Source organism: Saccopteryx bilineata, chromosome 4 (genome assembly GCF_036850765.1).
Source record: "Saccopteryx bilineata isolate mSacBil1 chromosome 4, mSacBil1_pri_phased_curated, whole genome shotgun sequence".
NCBI classification, from domain to species: Eukaryota; Metazoa; Chordata; class Mammalia; order Chiroptera; family Emballonuridae; genus Saccopteryx; species Saccopteryx bilineata.
Window position 1 is genome coordinate 205,427,567 of NC_089493.1, and position 24,514 is coordinate 205,452,080.

Genomic DNA, 24,514 nt, shown 5'->3' on the forward strand with positions numbered 1-24,514 from the left:
GCCTCTCCTGTGTGCCCTGGCCAGGAATCGAACCCGGGACTTCCACATGCCAGGCCGACGCTCTACCACTGAGCCAACCAGCCAGGGCCTAAGATTTCCTTTTTTATGGCCCCACTGTATTGTGTGTGTGTGTGTGTGTGTGTGAGTGTGTGTGTGTGAGTGACAGAGACAGAGAGAGAGAGACAGAGGGATGGACAGATAGGGACAGACAGACAGGAAGAGAGAGAGATGAGAAGCATCAGTTCTTCGTTGCAGCACCTTAGTTGTTCATTGATTGGCTACAGCAGACCGAGTGACCCCTTGCTTAAGCCAGCAGCCTTGGGTTCAAGCTGGTGAGCTGTGCTCAAACCAGATGAGCCTGCGCTCAAGCCAGCGACTTTGGAGTTTTAAACCTGGGTCCTCTGCATCCCAGTCCGATGCTCCACTGCCTGGTCAGGTGGCCCCATTGTATTCTATAGTGTAAATGTACCACAGCTTTTGTATCCATTTGTCCACTGATGGACACTTGGGCTGTTTCCAAGTCTTGACTATTGCAAACAACACTGCAGTGTACATGGGGGTGCATATCTTCTTTTGAATTGGCATTTTAAGATTCTTAGGATATATTCCTAGAAGTAGGATGGCTGGGTCATAAGGCAATTCCATTTTAAAGCTTTTGAGGAATCTCCATACTGTTTTCCACAGTGGCTGCACAAGTCTGTGTTCCCACAGCAGTGTAGGAGGGTTCCCTTTTCTCCACCATCTCACCAGCACTTGTTATGTGTTGTTTTGTTGATGAGCGCCATTCTGACAGGTGTGAGGTGGTATCTCATTGTGGTTTTAATTTGCATTTCTCTGATAATTAGTGATGTTGAGCATTTTTTCATATGCCTGTTGGCTATCTGTGTGTCCTCTTTGGAGAAGAGTCTTTTCAGTTCCTTTGCCTATGTTTTAATTGGATTATTTACATTCCTGGTGTTGAGTTTTATAAGTTCATTTTAAATTTTGGTTATTAACCCCTTATCAGATGTATTAGCAAATATATTCTCCCATAGAGTGGGTTATCTTTCTATTTTGTTAATGCTTTCTTTTGCTGTGCAAAAGCTTTTTAGTTTGATATAGTCCCATTTGTTTATTTTGTCCTTTATTTCAGTTGCCCAAGGAGATATATTGGCAAAAATATTGCTTCAAGAGATGTCTGAAAGTCTATTGCCTATGTTCTCTTCTAGGATTTTTATGGTTTCACGACTTACATTTAAGTCTATTATCCATTTTTTAGTTTATTTTTGTGAATGGTGTAAGTTGGTAATCTAGTTTCATTTTTTTGCATGTACCTGTCCAATTTTGCCAACAACAGTTATTAAAAAGACTGTTTTTACTCCATTGTATGCTCTTACCTCCTTTGTCAAATATTAATTGACTATAAAGGTGTGGGTTTATTTCCGGGGTCCCTGTTCTGTTCCATTGTTCTTATGCCAGTGCCAGGCTATTTTAATTACAGTGGCCTTGTAGCATAGCTTAATATCAGGAAGTGTGATATCTCCCCTTTGTTTTTTATTTTCAAGATTGCTGAGGAGATTTGAGTTCCTTTGGGTTCCATATAAATTTTTGAAATATTTGTTCTTGATCTGTGAAGTATGCTATTTGTATTTTAAAAGGAATTGCATTGAATCTATAGATTGCTTTGGGTAGTATGGACATTTTAATTATGTTAATTCTTCCTATCTTTGAACATGGGATATGCCTCTACTTGTTTGTGTTTTTAATTTCTTTTTTCACATTTTTATAATTTTCTGAGTACAAGTCTTTCACCTCCTTGGTTACATTTATTTCTAGCTACTTTATTTTTGTTGTTGTTGCAATAGTAAATGGGATTTTTAACTTAATTTCTCTTTCTGGCAGTTTATTGTTGGTGTATAAAAATACCACTGATTTCTGAATATTGGTTTTATATCCTGCCACTTTGCCAAATTCAGTGACTTTAGGGTTTTCTATGTACCGTATCTTGTCATCAGCAAATAATGACAGTTTTACTTCTTTTCTAATTTGAATGCCTTTTATTTCTTCTTCTTGTCTGATTGCTGTGGCTAGGACTTCCGGTACTATGTTGAATAAGAGTAGTGAAAGAGGACACCCCTATCTTGTTCCTGATCTTAAGGGAGTTGCATTTAATTTTTGCCCATTGAGTATGATGTTGGCTGTTGCTTTGTCATATATGGCCTTTATTATGTTGAGGTATGTTTCCGGTATTCCCACTTTGCTGAGAGTTTTGATCATGAATGGGTGCTGGGTTTTATCAAATGCTTTTTCTGCATGTGATTTTTTTCCTTTTTGTTTATGTGATGAATCACGTTTATTGATTTTAAAATATTGTACCAGCCTTGCCTCCCCAGAATAAATCCCATTTCATCATGGTGTATGATTTTTTTAATGTATTGCTGTTTCCAGTTTGCTAATGTTTTCTTGAGAATTATAGCATCTATGTTCATTAGGGACATTGGCCTATAGTTTTCTTTCTTTGTAGTGTCTTTACTTGGTTTTAGAGTTAGGATAATGCTTGCTTCATAAAATGACCTTGGAAACCTTCCCTCCTCTTGAATTTTTTTGGAATAGGTTGAGAAGGATAGGTATTGGTTATCTTTGAATGTTTGGTAAAATTTGCCTACATAGCTAGATGGTCCTGGACTTTTGTTTGCTTGGAGTTTTTTGATAACTGTTTGAATTTCACTTGTAATTGGTCTGCTCAGGTTTTTTTATTCTTCCAGATTTGGTTTTGGAAGGTTTTATGTTTCTAGGAATTTATCCATTTCGCTCAGGTTTTCCCATTTTTTAGCATATAGTTTTTCATAGTATTTTTTTACAATCCTTTGTATTTCTGTGATGTCAGTCATTACTTCTTTCATTTCTGATTTTATTTCTGCCTTCTTAAATTTCTATCAACATGTCTTGTAGTTTTTAGTAGAAAGGTCCTTCACTTTCTTTGTTAAGGTTATTCCTAGGTATTTTATCTTTTTTGTTACAGTTGCAATTGGGATTGTTTTCTTTATTTCCTTTTCTAATATTTCATTGTTAGTATATAGAAACACAAAGTATTTTTGTACATTGATTTGTATCCTGCAAATTTATTTGTTCATTGTTTCTATTAGTCCTTTGGTGGAGTCTTCAGTGTTTTCTATAAAGAGAATCATGTCATCTGCCAAAAGTGAAAATATTACTTCTTCATTTCCAATTTGCATACTTGCTATTTCTTCCTCTTGCCCAATTGCTCTGACTAGGACTTTCAGTTCTATGTTGAACAACAGTGGCGAGAGTGAGAATCTTTGTCTTGTTCCTAATCTTAGAAGAAAAGATTTCAGTTTTTCACCATTGAGTATGATATTAGCCAATAGTTTGTCTTGTATGTCATTGGTTATATCTTTTATGTCCTTCTATAGCCATTTTATTAAATATTTTAAATCATAAATGGATGTTGTATCTTGTCATATGCTTTTTCTGAATCTGTTGATATGATCATATGATTTTTATCTTTTATTTTGTTAACGTGGTATATCATATTGATTGATTTGTGTAGGTTGAACAATCTTTGTGTTCCTGAAATGAACTCCACATCATCTTTTTATTGTATTGTTGTATTTGATTTGCTAGTATTTTGTAGAGGATTTTTGCATCTGTATTCATTGGAGATAGTGACTTGTAATTTTCTTTTTTTTTTTTTTTTTTTTTTTTTTTTTTGTATTTTTCTGAAGCTGGAAACGGGGAGGCAGTCAGACAGACTCCCGCATGCGCCCGGCCGGATCCACCCATCACGCCCACCAGGGGGCAATGCTCTGCCCAACCGGGGCGTCACTCTGTTGTGACCAGAGCCACTCTAGCGCCTGGGGCAGAGGCCACAGAGCCATCCCCAGCGCCTGGGCCATCTTTTGCTCCAATGGAGCCTTGGCTGCAGGAGGGGAAGAGAGAGACAGAGAGGAAGGAGAGGGGGAGGGGTGGAGAAGCAGATGGACACCTCTCCTGTGTGCCCTGGCCGGGAATCGAACACGGGATTGCCGCATGCCAGGCTGACACTCTACCACTGAGCCAACCGGCCAGGGCTTATAATTTTCTTTTTTTATGTTATCCTTGCCAGGTTTTAGTTACAGAGTATCGTTGGCTTTATAAAATGAGTTAGGAAATATTTCCTCCTCTTCAATTTTTTGGAAGATTTTGAGAAGGAAAGGTATTAAATTTGAATGTTTACTGGAATTCACCAGTAAAGCCATGTGGGCCTGGACTTTCATTTTTTGGAAGGTTATTGATAACTGTTTCAATTTCCTTACTGTAGATCAGTCTGTTTAGGTAATTTTTCATGTTTAGTCTATGAAGGTTTTATATTTCTAAGAATTTGTCCATTTCTTCTAAGTTATCAAGTTTGGTAACATATCTAGCCTTTCATAATATTCTTGTATAATCCTTTGTATTTCTGTGGTGTCAATTATAACTTCTCTTTCATTTCTGATTTTATTTATTTGAGTCTTTTTTCTTTTTTTCCTTAGACTAGCCAAAGGTTTGTCCATTTTATTTATCTTTCAAAGAACAAACTCTTTGTTTCATTAATTTTTTCTGTTGTCTTTTTGGTCTCTATTTTATTTAATTATGCTATGATTTGTATTATTTTCTTCCTTTTGATTTTGGACATAGTTTATTCTTCTTTTTCTAGTTGTTTAAGGTAAAATGTTAGATTGTTTATCGAGATTTTGTTTGTTTCTTCAAGTAGGACTTAATGCTATATACTTCCCTCTGAGAACCGCTTTTGTTACATCCCCCAAATTTTCTGTTGTATTGTCATTCTCCTTTGTCTCTGTGTATCTTTTGATCTCTTTTTAAATTTATTCTTACCTGAAACAATAAAGTACATAGAAGAAGACATAGGTACTAAAATCATGGACCTGGGTTTTAAAGAACATTTTATGAACTTGACTCCAATGGCAAGAGAAGTGAAGGCAAAGATAAATGAATGGGACTACATCAGAATTAAAAGTTTTTGCTCAGCAAGAGAAACTGATATCAAAATAAACAGACAGCCAACTATATGGGAACTGATATTTTCAAACGACAGCTCAGATAAGGGCCTAATATCCAAAATTTACAAAGAACTCAGAAAACTCAACAACAAACAAACAAACAATCCAATAAAAAAATGGGAAGAGGACATGAACAGACACTTCTCCCAGGAAGAGATACAAATGGCCAACAGATATATGAAAAGATGCTCAGCTTCATTAGTTATTAGAGAAATGCAAATCAAAACCACAATGAGATACCACCTCACCCCTGTTAGATTAGCTATTATCAACAAGACGGGTAATAGCAAATGTTGGAGAGGCTGCGGAGAAAAAGGAACCCTCATTCACTGTTGGTGGGACTGTAAAGTAGTACAACCATTATGGAGGAAAGTATGGTGGTTCCTCAAAAAACTGCAAATAGAACTACCTTATGACCCAGCAATCCCTCTACTGGGTATATACCCCAAAACCTCAGAAACATTGATACGTGAAGACACATGTAGCCCCATGTTCATTGCAGCACTGTTCACAGTGGCCAAGACATGGAAACAACCAAAAAGCCCTTCAATAGAAGACTGGATAAAGAAGATGTGGCACATATACACTATGGAATACTACTCAGCCATAAGAAATGATGACATCAGATCATTTACAGCAAAATGGTGGGATCTTGATAACATTATAAGGAGTGAAATAAGCAAATCAGAAAAAAACAAGAACTACATGATTCCATACATTGGTGGAACATAAAAATGAGACTAAGAGACATGGACAAGAGTGTGGTGGTTACCAAGGGTGGGGGGGGAGGGAGGACATGGGAGGGAGGGAGGGAGAGAGTTAGGGGGAGGGGGAGGGGCACAGAGAACTAGATAGAGGGTGACGGAGGACAATCTGACTTTGGGCGAGGGGTTTACAACATAATTTGATGACAAAATAACCTAGACATGTTTTCTTTGAATATATGTACCCTGATTTATTAATGTCATCCCATTACCATTAATAAAAATTTATTAAAAAAAAAAATTTATTCTTAGACTCAGAGGTTGTTTGGTAGCATATTATTTAATCTCCATATATTTGTGGGAGTTTTATAGGTTTCTTTTTGCAGTTTCCATTTTCATACTGTTGTGGTCAGAGAATATCCTTGCCATAATTTCAATCTTTTGAATTTTAATTGAGACTAGTTTTGTGCCCCAACATATGGTCTATGCTTGAGAATATTCTGTGTGCACTAAAGAAGAATGAATATTCTATTGTTTTGGGATGGAAAGCTCTGTAAGCTCTATAAATATCAATTACATCTGTTTGGTCTAATATGTCATTTAAGGCCAATATTTCCTTATTACTTTTCTGTTTATTTGATCTATCCATTGCTATTAATGGGGTACATAGGCCACCTGCCATAATTGTATTTTTGTCAATCTCTCCCTTTAGGTCTGTCATAATTGCTTTATATATTTTGGTGCTCCCCAGTTGTGTGCACACATATTGGGAAGTGTAATATCTTCTTGATGTGTTGTCCCCTTTATCATTATAAAATGTCCATCTTTGTCTCTTGTTACCTTTAATTCTTTTATCTTTCAATTATAGTTGACATTCAATATTAGTTTCAGGTGTACAGCATAGTGTTAGACATTTATATAACTTACAAAGTGATCCCCCAGTAAGTCTAGTAGCCCCAAAACCATACATAGTTATTATGAAATTGACTATTTTTCCCATGCTGTATTTTACATCCCTGGGACTATTTTGTAATTGCCAATTTGTACTTCCTCATCTCTCTACATTTTTCACCCATCCCATCATCCCCCCACCCCTAATCTGGCAAACATCACTTTTTTGTCTGCATCTATGAATGTGTTCTGTATAAGTGAAATATGGTATTTGTCTTTTTCTGACTTATTTAACATAACATCCTCTACATCTGTCCATGTTGTTGCAAATGGTAAGATTTCTATTTTTATGGCCAAGTAATATTCCATTGTATGAATGTGCCACATCTTCTTTATTCAGGTGTCTATTGAGGGACACTTAGGCTGCTTCCATATCTTGCTATTATAAGTAATGCTGTGATGAACATAGGGATGCATATATCTTTCAAATTAGTGTTTTGGATTTTTTCAAATAAATACCCAGAAGTAGGATTGCTGGGTTATATTTATTTATTTACTTATTTACTTATTTTTGTGATAGAGACAGAGAGAGAGAGGAACAGATAGGAACAGACAGACAGGAAGGGAGAGAGATGAGAAGCATCAATTCTTTGTTGCAGCACCTTAGTTGTTCATTGATTACTTTCTCATATGTGCCTTGACTGGGGGGCTGCAGCAGAGCAAGTGACCCCTTGCTCAAGCCAGTGATCTTGGGCTCAAGCCAACGACCTTGGGCTTCAAGACAGTGACCTTTGGGCTCAAGCCAGAGACTATAGGGTCATGTCTATGATCCCACACTCAAGCCGGCGACCCTGCGCTTAAGCTGGTGAGCCTGCACTCAAGCTGGTGACATCAAGGTTTCGAACCTGGGTTCTCTGCATCCCAGTCCAGTGCTCTATCCACTGCACCACTGCCTGGTCAGGCTGTTGATTTCTGACAGGTGAGAGGTGGTATCTCATTGTGGTTTTAATTTGCGTTTCTCTGATGATTAGCGACATTGAACATCTTCATGTGTCTATCAGACATCTGTATCCTCTTTGGAGAAGTGTTTGTTAAGTTCTCTTCCTTTTTCTTTTTAATGGAAATCTTTGTCTTTTTGGTATTAAGTTGTATGACACTTGTTACCTATTTTATCTTGAAATATTTTTTTTGTCTTATATAAATATGGCTTCAGCCACTTTACCCTGGATGCCATTTGCTTTGGATATCATCTTCCACCCCTTCACTTTGAGTCTGTGTTTGTCTTTGTAGCTGAGATGGGTCTCCTGAAGGCAATATATAGTTGGGTCTTGTTTTGTAATCCATCTGTGTCTTTTAACTGGTAAATTCAGTCCATTTAACTTTAGGATAATTATTAATATATGGGCATTTCCTGTAGCCATTTTATCTTGTTTTTCAGTTGTTCTGTTTCTCAGTTGTTTCTTTTCCCATGTGGTTTTGCCTGCTATTTTAGTCTGATGGTATTCTATGATTTTTCCCCTCCATTTTCTCTTTTTCTTTCTCTCTCTTTTTGTTTTAATGGTGCATGTCTCAGTTTTAGATTTTTCTTTGGGGTTACCATTAGGTTTATGCAAAAAGGAAGTTTCCTACATGTCACAGTCATTCTTCTTCTGGTTGCGCCTTACCTTCACTTACCTGTGCAAGTTCAGTCCTCTTCCTTCCCCTTTTATGTTTTGTTTCACAGATTAACCCTTTTATGCTGTATATTCATTTCCAAATTGCAGAAGCTTGTAATCTTTTTTTAATGCTTTTATCCCCTTTAAACTTTATATTTAACTGTTTAAACTCTGTTCTAAAAAATGCAGTTTCCTTCTTCTGTCCATCTGTTTGTCATCTTACAGTTTTTGTATCCTTTTTTCTTTTTGTTTCAGGTTAAAAGGCTCCTTTCAATATTTGTTGTAATGCAGATTTTGGGGTCATAAATTCCCCAAGCTTTTGTTTCTCTGTGAAAGTCTTTATTTCTCATTCTTAAAAGATTACTTTGCTGGATATATTATTCTTAGCTGGTGATTTCTCTTTCAGTATTTTGAATATTTGATTCCACTGTCTCCTAGCTTGTAGGATTTCTGCTGAAAAAAATCCAGTAATAGTCTAATGGGGTTTCCTTTGTAGGTTACAGTGTTCTTTTCCCTGGCTGCCCTGAGAATTGTTTCTTTGTCACTACCTTTTGACAACTTAATATACCATGCCTGGAGAAGGTAGGTCCATTTGCATTGAGATAATTAGGTGTTCTGTTAGCTTTGTGGATTGAAAGATCCAGTTTTTTTCATAAGTTTGGGAAGTTCTCATCTCTTATTTGTTTGAATAGGCTTTCTATTTCCTTTTCACTCTCTTTTCCTTATGATATACTCATTACTCTTATATTGCTCTTTCTCATGTAGTCAGATAGTTTTTGTAGCATTCTTTTTTGTTTTTTATTCTCAATCCCTCTCTTCTTTTACCTGAGTCATTTTTATATTTCTGTCTTCAAGATCACTAATTCCTTATTCCATTGGGTCTGCTGGTTTCTTAAATTCTCTGATTTATTATTCTTCATTTTATTTATTGAGTTCTTCAACTCTAGAATTTCTGTTTGGTTCTTTTTTATTGTTTCAATCTCTTTTCTTCATTGATCTTTATCCCTAAGCTCAATGAACTACCTTGCTGAACTAACTCACCAGTGCAGGGTTGCTGGCTTGAGTGTGAGATCATAGACGCGACCCCATAGTTGCTGGCTTGAGCTCAAAGGTCGCTGGCTTAAGCCCAAGGTCACTGGCTTGAGCCCAAGGTTGCTGGCTTGAGCCCAAGGTTGCTGGCTTGAGCAAGGGGTCACTCGCTCTGCTGTAGCCCCCTGGTTAAGGCACATATGAGAAAGCAATCAATGAATAACTAAGGTGCCACAACAAAGAATTGATGCTTTTCATCTCTCTCCCTTCCTGTCTGTCCTTTCCTTATATCTCTTTGATTTGTTGTTTTTTTTTTTTCAGAACAGCAGTCTTGAATTCTGTCATTGAATTTATTTTCTGGAGATTTTTCTATTCTTTTTTTTTTTTCTTAAACTACCTTGCTGCCTTGGTTGTTTATGGTACTTAATGGCTTATTTCTCTGCCTGGGCATTTGAGGGATTGAAATCTTTTAAAGTTCCTGATACCTTTGACTAGTTAGCAAGTTTATAAGTACAGGCAGTTCCCAGGGTACAAATGAGATAGGTTCTGTAGGGTTGAAAATGTTTAAGTATTTATATTATTTATATGCACAGAAAGGTAAAAATAAGTACTATGTTAAGACAAACATTTGTCTAAGTTGTATTTAATAGGTAAATGTATCTGTTCCAACGTGTATTCAAATTTATATACAAATTCAACTTAAGAACAAATGTACAGAACTTATTTCATTTGTAACCCAGGGACTGTAAAGGTCTTTCTTTTGTTTTTTAATACATGGTTCTATAGCTCAATTTTGTGTATTTTCTTTTCTGCATTACTGGGACTTTTGGAATCTCTGTGGGGCAGCATCACTTTAGCCATGGAAAATGCCCCATATTCCCCAAGGAATTGGGTATCCCCTCTAAAACAGCTTGCTGTGGTCCCAGGGAACCACACTTATGGTGGGGTGTGGTGGGCGATGGCAATTCAGGCTTGCATTCCTGCATCCAGCAGCTGCCAGCCATTCAGCACTATCCGAGGTATCCCAGCTGCCTCTTCCAACTCCACTGTGATGGGTAGGGGACAAATGGGAAGATAGAGGTGGGTTTAAACATTTGTGGCTTTGTTTTTTTCCCCACTGGTTTTTGCCACAGAGAGCACAGTCCACTCTGGCTAGAAGCTGCTTCTGCCCTGTCACAACCTGCCTCTGCTGCTGTTGCATCTGATGGAGCTGAGAAAGCTGATGCAGGAGAAGGAGGGGTTGAATTCACACATCTACAGCTATTTTTTTCTCCAGTGATGGTGGCTGCTCTACTGCAGCTGCCACCCTTTGCACTGCTTCTCAGCCTCAGTACGTACCAGCCACTGGTGTGCCAAGTGGGGATTGCAACCCAACCCTCTACTGCTATCATGCCCTCTGGGACCACAACATGTGCCAGACTGCATCTGCAGCTCACTGCTCTGTTCTTCCCCATTCTGCTTCACTCGCTTGCTCTGATATGCCCACCTTCAGAAGTTTCAATGTGTGGATTTCTCTGATGTGTTTTGTGTGTTGAGCAGGGAATCCTGTGTTGAATTATAGCTGTCCAACTTGTAACTTTTAAGGGGAGAGACCAAGAGTCTTTCTCACACAGCTGTGATCCTGACATTACTCTCTCTCTCTCTCTCCTCTCTCTCTCTTTTTTTTTTTTTGTCATTTCATTTATTTTATTACATTTCAAACTAACTTGTTAGGGATCAACTGAAAGAAAAAAGAAAAAACACATTCATTTATTTAGATGACACTTATGAGCCCTGTAGCAAGTCAAGGTCATGAGATACCAGTCTTGTAAAGAAGCAAATCACAGGCAATATCCTCTAATGTATACTGAGACCTTGGGAGCAAATCACTTTCTCTGTATAGCAACCTCACCCAATGGGCTTCACTCCTAAAGGCTCAGCATCCAAGAACAGACTTTAGCTCAGAGCTCAATATATTCAGGACAATAAAAAAGCAAGACAGAAAACCAGAATTTTTAAATCCACATGCATTTTGATTTAGTGAGCTTAATAAGATATGTAAATGCATAGCTACATGCATAGATAAAAAACAAACAGAAAATATGGATACCTGACCAGTCGGTGGCACAGTGGATAGAGCATCGGATTGGGACTCAGAGGACCCAGGTTCGAAACCCCAAGGTCACTGGCTTGAGTGCAGACTCATCCAGCCTGAGTGCAGGCTCACCAGTACAGGGTCGCTGGCTTGAGTGCAGACTCATCCAGCCTGAGTGCAGGCTCACCAGTACAGGGTCGCTGGCTTGAGCGTGGGATCATAGACATGACCCAGTGGTCACTGGCCTGAGGTCAAAGGTGGCTGTCTTGAAGCCCAAGGTCGCTGGCTTGAGCCCAGTGTTGCTGGCTTGAGCAAGGGGTCACTCACTCTGCTATAGCCTCCTGGTTAAGGCACATATGAGAAAGTAATCAATGACAACTAAGGTGCCACAACGAAGAATTGATGCTTCTCATCTCTCTCCCTTCCTGTCTGTCTGTCCTTATCTGTCCCTCTCTCTGACTCTCTATGTCGTTCTCTATCGCTGTCACAAAAATAAATAAATAAGGTGGTGGATCCTCCTAGTTTTTTGGTTTTATTTGTGTGTGGGTTGTTTTTTGCAACCATGGATACCTTTGATTTTCTAACTAAGCATTGTTAAATTGAGGATGGCTTGCTGAGGGACAATATGACAGGTTGCACTCAATTTAATATATGCTTACAAAGGACTCTTCATGCCTAGCATTCTTTGAGTTATGTAATAAACCACCCTCACATCAGTCCCTGAGGCTTCTCCCTCCTTGGTTCTTGTCACACTTGCGAGAAAGAATTCAGTCAAGAGACAGGGTGCAGCGTTCAAGCAAAGGAAGCAATTTACTAAGCAAAGCTATACACTTGGCACAAGGCACAATTAGCAAACTCAGCTCATATGAGCACACTGCCTGTTGGGGTCTTAAGAGTTTTATACTTTTAGGTCCTGGCCAGTTGGCTCAGTGGTAGAGCGTCAGCCTGGCGTGCAGAAGTCCCGGGTTCGATTCCCGGCCAGGGCACACAGGAGAAGCGCTCATCTGCTTCTCCACCCCTCCCCCTCTCCTTCCTCTCTGTCTCTCTCTTCCCCTCCCACAGCGAGGCTCCATTGGAGCAAAGATGGCCCCGGCGCTGGGAATGGCTCCTTGGCCTCTGCCCCAGGCGCTAGAGTGGCTCTGGTCGCAACAGAGCGATGCCCAGGAGGGGCAGAGCATCACCCCCTGGTGGGCAGAGCGTCTCCCCCTGGTGGGCGTGCCAGGTGGATCCTGGTCAGGCGCATGCAGGAGTCTGTCTGACTGTCTCTCCCTTTTTCCAGCTTCAGAAAAATACAAAAAAAAAAAAAAAAAAAAGAGTTTTATACTTTTAGCTTCAAGACTTTGTTTTGTGTTATTGGGACTAATGTGCAGGGTTTCAAGGCCATTTGAATATCTGGTGATTTTCTTTTGGCAGACCTTAAGACTGCTGACTCCCTCCTTCAGTGGGTGAAATAAACCCCCTTTTTTCCCTTCCCTTTTTTCTGCCCTGATAACTGTCTATCCTATCTAACACTCAGTTTCAAATTCTAGTTCTGCCACTTAACTGTGTCCTTAAGCATTTCCTTCACTTACCTGAACTTCATTTTCCTCATCTGTAGATATTCCAGTTTCGTAAATTTGCTGCAAGTAGGAATTAAGTGTTTAAAGCAGCTAAAGGCCGCACCCAGGCCCATGGCAGTGCTCAGTAAATGTTTGGTGAATTAATGAATTCATGCCCTCAGGAGCTGACTTGGATTCAGTAGATTTTTCACGGGTTCTGCTTACTCATTGTACTTAGCACTATCTGACATTATATTGTTTATTTTCAGATTTGCTACTTTGTCTGTCTCTTTATGAGCACAACATACACTGAGAATAACGCCTGGCACACAGCTAAAGTACATTTACGGTTCCAGTGACCCAGCCTTGTGACCTGTAGGCCCTTCAGCATTGATCTGCCCTGTCCTCCTAATATCATTATTTATTGATCTGTGCTTGATTTCAGCTATCCTCCGTTACCTGAAGAATGATGGGAAGATCCACTTGGTGGTTTTCAACAACCTGCAGCTGGCTGACAGCAGGCGGCACAGGGTCCTGCTGAGACTGAGCAATTTGCAGCGTGGGGCTGGCTCTGTAGAGCTCTACGTGGACTGCACCCAAGTGGATTCAGTTCACAATCTCCCCAGAGCCTTTTCTGGCCTCTCCCAGAGTCCTGAGGCCATTGAATTGAGGACTTTCCAGAGGAGGGCACAGGTAGGGACCTACAAACCATTCTCAAAAGTGGAAAATGAGCTTCTGAGGCTTCGGGAAGGCAGAGGTACGCGCTGAGGTTTTGAGAGGCTCCGGGAAGGCAGAGATGTGTGCTGAGGTTATGAGAGGCTCCGGGAAGGCAGAGGTGTGTGCTGAGGTTATGAGAGGCTCCGGGAAGGCAGAGGTGTGTGCTGAGGTTATGAGAGGGTCCGGGAAGGCAGAGATGTGTGCTGAGGTTATGAGAGGCTCCGGGAAGGCAGAGATGTGTGCTGAGGTTATGAGAGGGTCTAGGTCTGGCTGCATAGTAGCTTCACCTGCCAGACTTGGAAAACCGCTGAGATCCTATCAAGATAAACTAAGTCAGAATCTGTGGGGGCGGTACCATAGGCATCTGTATTTTAAAAAATACTGATTCTGGTCTGACCTGTGGTGGCGTAGTGGTAGCAGGTATACCTGGGACACTGAGGTCTCAGGTTGGTAACCCCAAGATCACTGGATAGAACATGCCTCATGGGCTTGAGCACAGGCTGGTCAGCTTGAGCACGGCGTCACTGGCTTGAACACAGGATCATCCACATGATGCCAAAGGTCTCCAGCGTGAGCCCAAATGTCACTGGCCTGAAAATCCCAAGGTCACTGGCAAAGGGGTTTTGCCAAAGGTTCTGATCCCCCTAGACAAAGTATCTACAAGAAGCAGTCAATGCACAACTAAAGTGAAAGCAATTACTAGTTAAAGCTTCTTGCTTGCTCTCCCTCCGTTTCTCTCTGTCTCTCTGTTTCTCTCATTCAAAAGAAAAATAATAATACTGAGTCTAATGTGAAGTTAAAGTTGAGAATTACTTTTGATGATAAATGGAGATGTTTTGGATACAATTGTAAAGTTTGGAAATAAATAGCAAAAATTTAAAGACTATCTTAGAGATAGTATGATCTATTTATAATCGTTTGGTACTTATTATTTATGTATTTATGTTGTGTTTTTCTGAAGTGAGAAGTGGGGGAAGATAAAGAGACAGACTCCCGCATGCGCCCTACCGGGATCCACCTGGCATGCCCACCAGGGGGCGATGCTCTGCCCATCTGGGGTGTTTCTCTGTTGCAACTAGAGCCATTCTAGTGCCTAAAGCGGAGGCCATGGAGCCATTCTCAGAGCCTGGGCCAACCCTTGTCCAATGGAGCCTTGGCTGCGGGAGGGGAAGAGAGAGAGAGATAGAAAGGAGAGGGGGAGGGGTGGAGAAGGAGATGGGCGCTTCTCCTGTATGCCTTGGCCGAGAATCGAACCTAGGACTTCCACACGCTGGGTCTATGCTCCACCACTGAGCCAACTGGCCAGGGCCTATTATTTATTATTTTTAATGAATACTTAAGAATGATTAGAAACTGCCAATCAGCAGGGACATTTTTCACAAGATCTTGCCAGAACATCCCTAACCAAAAGGACCTTATTGCCAATTTAGTTCCATGTGCCCTTAAAGTCCCATCTTCTCTGTCTTCTGTTTTATGCCATGTTGGTGGTACTTTTTTCATCATATCACTGCACCTACTATAGAAATCGCTACTGGTATTTCTTTTAGAGTGGCATGCTAAGAAATGCTTTGTTTCCTATAAAGTATTCTTGCCCAGGCCACGTGGCTAGTGGATAAATGTTGTCCCAGCTCTATCTGTTCCCCTGTTCCCTTCCTCCTGTGCTTGCTCGCTTTCTCACTCTCTCAAATCAACGGGAAAATTAAAATATAAAATATAAAATTAAAATATATATATATATTCTTTTCATTAATTATAACTTAACTGGTCATAGTTCCTGAGTTTTATTTGATATTAAAGTCAGTGCCAAAATCAGTAACTATGTTTATCTTTTATGACCCATCATATTGTTGTCTTCTAGCTCTTGATTCTCATTTTCCATTTGTATTTTATTACAAGTGTTTTAGTTACAAGCTGTGCTGAGCCCTTTGTACAAAGAGGCAGGGTGTAAGTAATAATTTCCATTATAGCTAGGACTGCTAAGACATTTTAGATAATATTTTTTTAAAAAACCAAGAATCTGTTATTAGGATTTTGTGCTTGAAAACAGAAAGCATTTTTAAGAAAACTAAACTCCAAGGTTTTTTATTTTATTTATATTTTATTTGAAATATATATATATATTTAGTGTAGATTTATGTAAGAAAAAAAAGATTAATGAATAGAGAAACATGCTAAACTATTTCTGAACCCATTAAGTAGCCAAAATAATAGGAATAAAGGAAATTATGTCACTGACCATTTCAGAAATTAGTGTCTACCACCAAATAAGTCAGTTTCTGAAAGCCAGATGTCAGCCATGACCATGTCATCAGAAACTATATTTATTGGAAATTTGTCAAAAGTCCTAGCTCCTTAGACTCTCAATGGGGACCACAGTGCTCTGTCTTCAGTTACTTACTATTCAATCAGTCAATTAGTCAACTAACAGGCACATTGTAGGCATTAGGGATACTGTGGTGGGACAAATAGTCATGTCCTGCCTCCATAGACCTTACAGTCCAATGTCAAACACACTCTCTATTCTATAGCACATGTTGGATATAGCTTAACTTAGCTAATTAGAAAGTAGAATTCCCTTGGCCCTGGCCAGATGGCTCAGTGGATAAAGCGTCATCCCGGTGCACCGAGATTGTGGGTTTGGTCCTTGTCAGGGCACGTCTGAGAAGCAACCAATGAGTGCACAACTGAATGGAACAACTAAATGAAACAACAAGTTGATACTTCTTTCTCCCTTCCTTCCCCTTTCTTCCACCTTTCCTTTCTCTTTCTCTCTCTTTTCCTCCCTCCCCTCCTGTCCCTCTGCCTCTCAATCAATGGGGAAAAAAATTTTAGTAGAATTTCCCTGAAATTTCTTAGAATACTCATTTCTAAAATAAAAGTGATGGTTTTACATTGGCAAATAGCATAACCTTTTGCTGTCATATATAGATAAAATAATGGATACAAGTAAAAGTTACAAAATAAAGGGCTGAGGAAATTGACTTTGTGACTAACAATTAATGATTGTCATCAATCAGTAAAGTGAAAATATGAGGCCAACTACCTAGTAGTCATAGAATATACTGTTTATTCATTCTCATAAGCCAAGAAAACCTGGAGCCAGGACTTCCTAAAAACAATACTCTTTCAAATTTGTAAAGAATAAGTAAAATTTTTATTACAGTCTAAACTCCATAAACAAATTCCAGATAATTAAGAGGCTCCTGCCATAAAATAGCTGTTTACCATAAAGGAAAAATACTTTCTTCCTCTTGAGCTACCTTCCTGAACTCTCAGGCCTAGTTGAATGCCTGAATTTTTTTTAGCTACTGGCTAACCTTCTGTAGTTGCTTCAGTGAAAAGGATAGGGTTGCCAGGCTTTAAGAAGAATGCAAACCCACAAAATATATAAGCTGTCCGGGTGCAAGTATTCAGGGCTACTCTGTTATGAAAGTGGTGTGGATATGTCAACACATTGGCTTTATATGGCATCAGCACTGTGTGGTATGTATCTGATTTTTTTCCAGGACTTCTTGGAAGAGCTGAAGCTGGTGGTGAGAGGCTCACTCTTCCAAGTGGCCAGCCTGCAAGACTGCTTCCTGCAACAGAGCGAGCCACTGGCCAGCACAAGCACAGGTGAGGACTCTTGGGCAGTTTGCATACCTTCATCAACACAGATAAACTCCAGGCCTCCAAATGGGTGGGGTCCCATCACCAAAAGGTGGGCAGACGTCCTACAGGAGATAGCTACAGAAATCAGGCTTTTATGCCACTTGTTTATTTTCCTAACTCACATGAAGTTTGAACTAGCCAGTGGCATATGACCATTATTTGTTAGATGCATTACACAAAGTTAAATTCCTATACCCTGGGTTTTTGTCATGATAACTTTCTGGGAAATAATTTGCTTTGGAGTCACTATGGAAATAGCTATCACTGGCTGAATGCTCCTTACCTTTTGTTGTTGCTATAGGAGACTTTAATCGCCAGTTCTTGGGGCAAATGACACAACTAAACCAACTGCTGGGGGAAGTGAAGGATCTTCTAAGACAGCAGGTAACCACCAAGACATGCCATCAGAAAAGCCCGTGCATTACCAGAGATGCTCATTATGTGAGCTAGTGGAGCAGGGGGCAGACCGGTGGCCAGAAGCACAGTGTGCCAGCCCGGGGTTCTGACACTGAGGCTCTACAATTGGGGGGCGAGCATGTGATAAAACATCATGGCTCTAAGGCAGGGGTCCCCAAACTTTTTACACAGGGGGCCAGTTCACTGTCCCTCAGACCATTGGAGGGCCACCACATATAGTGCTCCTCTCACTGACCACCAGTGAAAGAGGTGCCCCTTCCGGAAGTGCAGCAGGGCCTCAGGGGACTGCATGCGGCCCATAGGCCGTAGTTTGGGGACGCCTGCCTAAGGCATAGCAGGAGCTGTCAAAGGTTTACTTTATAACTACCGTAAGAAGTGTTTAATAACTTGCTACACATGGATTCTTTCACTCCTGGATTATGTATCAGGTACTCTCTTTGAATCGTTTTTTTTTCCTCTCCCCATTTCCAAAGGTCAAGGAAACATCATTTTTGCGAAACACCATAGCTGAATGCCAGGCTTGTGGTAAGTGCTTTTCTAGTAACTGGCTCATTCTGAGTTGGACAAGCAGATGCAGACAGATGAAGGGCCTCTGTGAAGCTACATTGGCTACAGTTTCTGGAGGTTTGGCACAGAGGTGGAGGGAAGAGAAGTTCATTGTAAAACCAAATTTTATTTTGTATTGGCTATGTGTTCCCGGTGGTGAATAAGCCTATTGTTTTTCTTCTAGGCCCTCTCAGCATGCAGTCTCCAACCCCAAACACACTGGTGCCCCCAGCACCCCCTGCACCCCCCGTGCGCCAGTGTGACTCTAACCCGTGTTTCCGAGGAGTCCGATGTACCAACACCAGAAATGGCTTTCAGTGTGGGCCCTGTCCAGAAGGTTACACAGGAAATGGGATCACCTGTTCTGATATTGATGAGGTAAAAGTTCAACTGGACAGGGTAGGAGCTCCATAAATATCTTGCACATCCTGCAGCTTATGGAAAAAGAATCCAGGCTGATGACTAAGGGATGACTTAGGTTGTCCCCCAGGCTACTTAAAAACTACTTCTTAATGAGTCCTTAGAGAGCATGAGACACCAGGAGCAGTGGGAGGAAGGAGGCATGACACATGGTTGTGGTTGTGTTTGTGATACATCCTCTCCCTGTCTCGTCCAGGTCACGACAGTACTGAGATTCTGGCTTCATACTCTAACATTGGTTGTTTCTCTTAAGCAATCTGTGTTACAGTTTTGATTTTTCCATGCTTTTGCAAATGTCTGTGTAAGGGTATGTTCCAGAAGTTGCAACTGATTTCTTCTAGTTTCCTAAAGTAGAGGAGCAGAGGGGAGTCTCAAACCAACAAGACCTATTGAGGAAGCTCCAGAACCTGTGAATAACCAAAAGTGCCCAGGGTTGGAGCCAGAAAGACCCACAGAGCAAGTACGGGCTGGTTGGACAGTTGCCAAAGCCTCTGAAGTAGACTATTTCAAGACCATGACTAGCCAGTCACTAGTCCATCTCCAAAGTAGTGTTCATAGTAGGTAGCAAGGCTGTCATCAAAATGTGCCTTTCCCCTCCCACCCGGCCAGAGGAATGTCAGATGGAGAAAAGGGGTGCATGCAAGGAGCTTAGCTACACACACAGACACACACGGCTCCTGCAGGTTTGTGGTAGCACTCCACTGATTACCTCCCTAGGTAGTAAGCAGTTAAGATGGTCTCTAGAAATCTCTCAATTGCAGAAACATCTGTATACATTTCACAGAACTGCATCTGGTTTTTATCTGTGAGCTGGAATTTTCCTCCTTTTGAAAGGGCCAGAAGTGGTCATGTTTTTTACATTAGTTGAAGTGGTTGAAAAAAAATCAGAACCAGTCTTCTCAACTTGAAGGACCTTGGAACTACCATGGGCTTGGGAGGACACAGAGACAGGCACAGACCCGGATGGACCACATCTGAAGAAGAAACAACTGCCCTAGCTTTGTCCTCATGAGGTCCTTTCTTGTGAGTAGTTAGTTCAGTAATGCCTTTGGACTCATCTAACAGCCAGCTGTCAAGTGGTCCAAGAGCACCATCCTTCCATGGAGAGTTCTAAGCTAGAAATTCCAAGTTAGCGTATCAGGAAGTTTACAATGGGAGGTGGAGTGATTGGCACTGAGGACCCTTTCCACGTGGCTGTGCCTTCATTCTGTAAGCCGCAGAGCAGCTCCAGGTTGTATGGGTCAGGATTCCTCAGGTAACTGAAATTGGAAGGCTTTATTTCCTTTTACCATTCTCACCACCAAAGACAAATAGTTAAGTGAATAAACAAGCACACACCAATAAATAAATGAAAGTTTGAGAGTGTTTTCTCCATGTGACTAATGACTTTGAATTTCCTTTTCTCTCCAGTGCAAGTACCATCCCTGCTACCCAGGTGTGCGCTGTGTGAACCTAGCTCCCGGCTTCAGATGTGATGCCTGCCCAGTGGGCTTCACGGGGTCCATGGTGCAGGGTGTTGGGATCAGTTTTGCCAAGTCAAATAAACAGGTAGGCTGAAGTTATGGTTATTCTATTTATTTGTAACCTTAATTACCAACAGAAAAACTCTGGTTGGCTCCCACCTCTTTCTGTATAAACCCTCTGCCTCCTTGAGCAGCCAGTACCATGTGGAATGTCACAGTGCCAATAAGCAAATTAGGGTGTTTTTCAACTCATTTCTCAGTATATATGTCCATACAGTTTAGTAAGGAGGAAACCCTTGAATTAGGATAACAGAGTATCACTAGAAAACAGTTGAATGGGTTAACACTGAATATGTGACATGATTTCAGGCTTATTTTGTTGGTAGCCATTGAATGTTTTGTCCTGTGGAGTAACTTGAAAATAAGGGAACAAATAAAAGCTTCAAAAAATTAGGTCACTTTTGTAGTCATTGCAACTGATCAGAAGCTGTCTTAGAGATGAGAGGATTTCAAGAGTAGAAATAATCCCCGGAGGAAACCCCCACTTCATCTGCCATAAGCTATAAATCCCCATAAAGCGCTTGAGCTCTTGGTGACAGTCTCCACTTATTTCCAAACGTTCTATATCCTGGTCATTATTTGACTGACTGTGAAATTCTTTTTGATGTTTTCAGCCCTTAAAAATGGTTGATCTATAAATATATTTTACTACCTTAGGGAGGTAATTAGCTTTAAAGAAGGGCAGGGTTCATTATCTCCTTGCTGCCTATCAAAGGATTTTAGAGGGCATCATTTTTTAGACTAGAAAAAGGAGGCAAGCTAGGCAGAAGCCATTAGAGTAATGACCCAGAGTTTTTCTTGCTCTCCTCCAAAGACAGAAATCCTCGGACTAAACCAGGAGCACAGACAGAATGAAATTTAAGGGGCTTGATGTCAAAAACTGTTAAGGATAGCGTGCGGAGGACCCGGGTTCGATTCCCGGCCAGGGCACACAGGAGAAGCGCCCATTTGCTTCTCCACCCCTCCGCCGCACTTTCCCTCTCTGTCTCTCTCTTCCCCTCCCGCAGCCAAGGCTCCATTGGAGCAAAGATGGCCCGGGCGCTGGGGATGGCTCTGTGGCCTCTGCCCCAGGCGCTAGAGTGGCTCTGGTCGCAACATGGCGACGCCCAGGATGGGCAGAGCATCCCCCCTGGTGGGCAGAGCGTCGCCCCTGGTGGGCGTGCCAGGTGGATCCCGGTCGGGCGCATGCGGGAGTCTGTCTGACTGTCTCTCCGTTTCAAGCTTCAGAAAAATGAAAAAAAAAAAAAAAGCTGTTAAGGAGTACTTCCCAGTAGGTACCCAGCACTATGGTGGACTGAAATGAAGTAGAAGGGAGTCACCTTGATAAAACTTAACAAATTTTAAAGCATCACCAATATCAAAAGAAACGTGCAGGTTCTGGAAACCAAGAGGGAACTCAAAACCAGGGCTGTGAACCCTGGCCGGATAGCTCGGTTGGTTGGGGGGTCATTCCAAAGAGCAGAGGTTGCGGGTTCTACTCCTTGGTCAGGGCACATACAGTAGCAGCTCAAGTGTTCCTGTCTCTCTCTCTCTCCCTGCCTCTCAAAAAAAAAAAAAGGCAGAAACAAAAAAAAACAAAAACAGGGCTATGGGTGGAAGCTAATATCCCCGTGGCTCAGGGGAGGTGGGAGCTGGGTACAGGTCCCAGGAGTGGGGGGCTGAGGTTTCAGCACCTATGTGGGTACAGCAGATGAAGTCTTGGACCCTTAGAGAAAGACCTAACACCCTTGCATAAAGCCAGGAGCCTCAAAGTACTACCTAAACATTACAGAGAGATGAGAAAAATTTACTAGCCCCCAAAATCAACAAGGAAGCTTGATGTCAGTTTTGGGACAAATGAAAATTGCCCACAACAAATCAAAGTTCCAGGCTTATTATCACATACAGGTGTGAGCTCCAGATCTGTGTTACACATACAATGCAGATATACAAGCCAAAAATGAACATGAAAACCAGCTTTGGAGCAGTGAAATCCCCAGAGCCCTGGCTCATACCAAAGCCACACCACTCTGTGAAGAGACTGCAAACTCAGGGCCAGTGGAATGCCCACAGGCGAATTGTCATAAAAATGGCAATTTACACGAAGATGTTACCATGAGGAAACATGATAAGTATACGTTCAAAAAGATATAGAGAAAAAAAGAAGTAATAAATACCATAATTAAAGAGTAGAACAGGGGCAGGCATGTTTGAGATAGACAAGTAAAATTTATTCAGTGAAAAATATTTAATCATTGGCATTAAAAACCTACTAGATGAGCAGGACAGCTAACAGGGAGTTTACAGATGGAGCTAAGAAAATCATCTAGAATGCAGCACAGAGAAATGAAGGTGTGGAAAATAGGAGCAAGAGGTTGAGTCAACAGAAGAGATTAATGACAAGGTCCAATATTTGTTTAATTGTAGTTTCCAAAAAAGAGTAGAAGGAATAGGAGCAGAGGGAAGCTGAGAGTTGCAAGAAACAGGAATTTTCAGGTAAAAGTGAGTCCTCAGCAGGAGAAAGAATAACCTTCCTGACTATAAATGTTGTGGAACAGATTAATCATACAAGTTGTCTTTTCTGAACCACTTTAAATACCAAGTAGGCAACTATCACTTGAAATTAGGTTAAGTACAGACAGATACACAGGGAGATGGCTGAAATGATGCCCAGATTACCATTCTGCCTGAAATTTCTTGTCTTCACTTCACACAGCAGTGTCAAAACACAGCAAAATTTATTTGCATTTCTACTTAAACAGAGTATCTCTTTAAATCTTTCTGCACTAGGTCTGCACTGATATTGATGAGTGTCGAAATGGAGCATGTGTTCTAAATTCTATCTGCATTAATACTTTGGTAAGTATTTTTCATGTCTGATGTGATCAAAGCAGACTAGTTATTTAACACAAGTGTGTTTATAAATCATAACCCCAAAACACACATAGAATATAGGGGCATAATTGATTCGATTGGCAAATGAGGATAAAAGTTTGTACTGAAAAACAGTTTTTAATATATGGTAAATTTATAAGTAATTTTTATAAGAATAATTTTATAACTGCCAAACTTGATTTTTTTAATCTTCTATCAAAGTAGTGTTAGGTTTTTGTACCAGATAAATTTTTATATAAATATTAATGACTAAAATATTATCATTCTTATATTTCAAAAATATGAAGAACTTCTTAGTTTATATTAATAGTTTAGTATTCCAGAATATGAATTTTTACAGGGGATGACACAGTCCCCAAACGGTCTGCAGTACTGCCATAAAACTTCTGAAAGTCATTTGTATTAAAGTGCTTAGCATTTAGAGGGTCCACAGTTTAAATCTTCATCTACAGAGGTTTTATATTTCTGAAGGTTCCTCTCAATAGTTTCCAAGATGACTGCCAGTTCTATGTATGACTGCCTCTAACTTACTATATATGTCCCTGGGAAAGTTACTTAATCTCTAGGTTCCGAGTTTCTGCATATGTGAAAGCATTTTTGAAATACTAGTCACTTATTTTAACCCTCACAACGACGCTGTCGATTGGCACTGTTACCACGCCCGTTTTAGAGCAGGAGAAACTGAATCACAGGAAAGGTTAGGTAAGGTGGATAAGGCCACACCTGTCACAAGACCTCCAATGTGGCTGCAGAGCCTGTGTGCGCACCACACTCTCTGCTGCCTAGGACTACACAGAGATTTAGAGCTTCTTAGCTTTTCACCAGGACACGACTGGTCTTGCACGAGTAGATTTGGGATTCACTGACAAAAGTAGTAACTACAGCCCGCTAGGGACAAGAAAAGTAGGTGGGACTGTAGAAAGTAGCACTCTGAGGAACCTCAAAAAGTAGAGAAGTAGGCAAAAAAAAAAAAAAAAAAAAAAAAAGAAGCAGCAAAGGAAAGGAGAGAACTGACCAAATGGAGTAGTCCCGAGGCTGGTGGGTCAAGAAAGGGCATTGAAGAGCTTCCTTTGAACTTGGCAGTTCAAGGTTGTTAGGGACTAAAACCATTGAATTGCACACTTTATGTGGGTCGCTTTCATAATATGTAAACTGTATCTAAATAAATCTGTTTAAAAATAAATAAAAAGCCCTGCCTGGCCCTGGATGTGAGGCTGCAACGGAGCTGAGGGCTCACGTGCAGCGTTCCTCCCTCTGGCGGAGGGCCCACGTGCAGCGTTGTCCCCTCGGGGAGGGCTCACTGTGCAGCGTCCCTCCCTCCGGCGGAGGGCTCACTGTGCAGCGTTGCCCCCTCGGGGAGGTGCTCACGTGCAGCGTCCCTCCCTCCGGGGGAGGTGCTCACTGTGCAGCGTCCCTCCTCGGGGAGGGCTCACTGT

General features: G+C 40.9%; 1 protein-coding gene across 1 annotated transcript in view; it reads left to right on the plus strand.

Moving 5' to 3' along the window:
* The window catches only part of THBS4 (thrombospondin 4), an 88,007-nt gene that overhangs the window by 43,196 nt on the left and 20,297 nt on the right, over positions 1-24,514 (plus strand). The window contains exons 3-9 of the mRNA XM_066273659.1: positions 13,376-13,623; positions 17,154-17,262; positions 17,600-17,682; positions 18,189-18,240; positions 18,446-18,639; positions 20,092-20,229; positions 22,974-23,042. Coding sequence (XP_066129756.1) covers positions 13,376-13,623; positions 17,154-17,262; positions 17,600-17,682; positions 18,189-18,240; positions 18,446-18,639; positions 20,092-20,229; positions 22,974-23,042 — 893 coding nt within the window. The remainder of the gene's footprint in view (positions 1-13,375; positions 13,624-17,153; positions 17,263-17,599; positions 17,683-18,188; positions 18,241-18,445; positions 18,640-20,091; positions 20,230-22,973; positions 23,043-24,514) is intronic.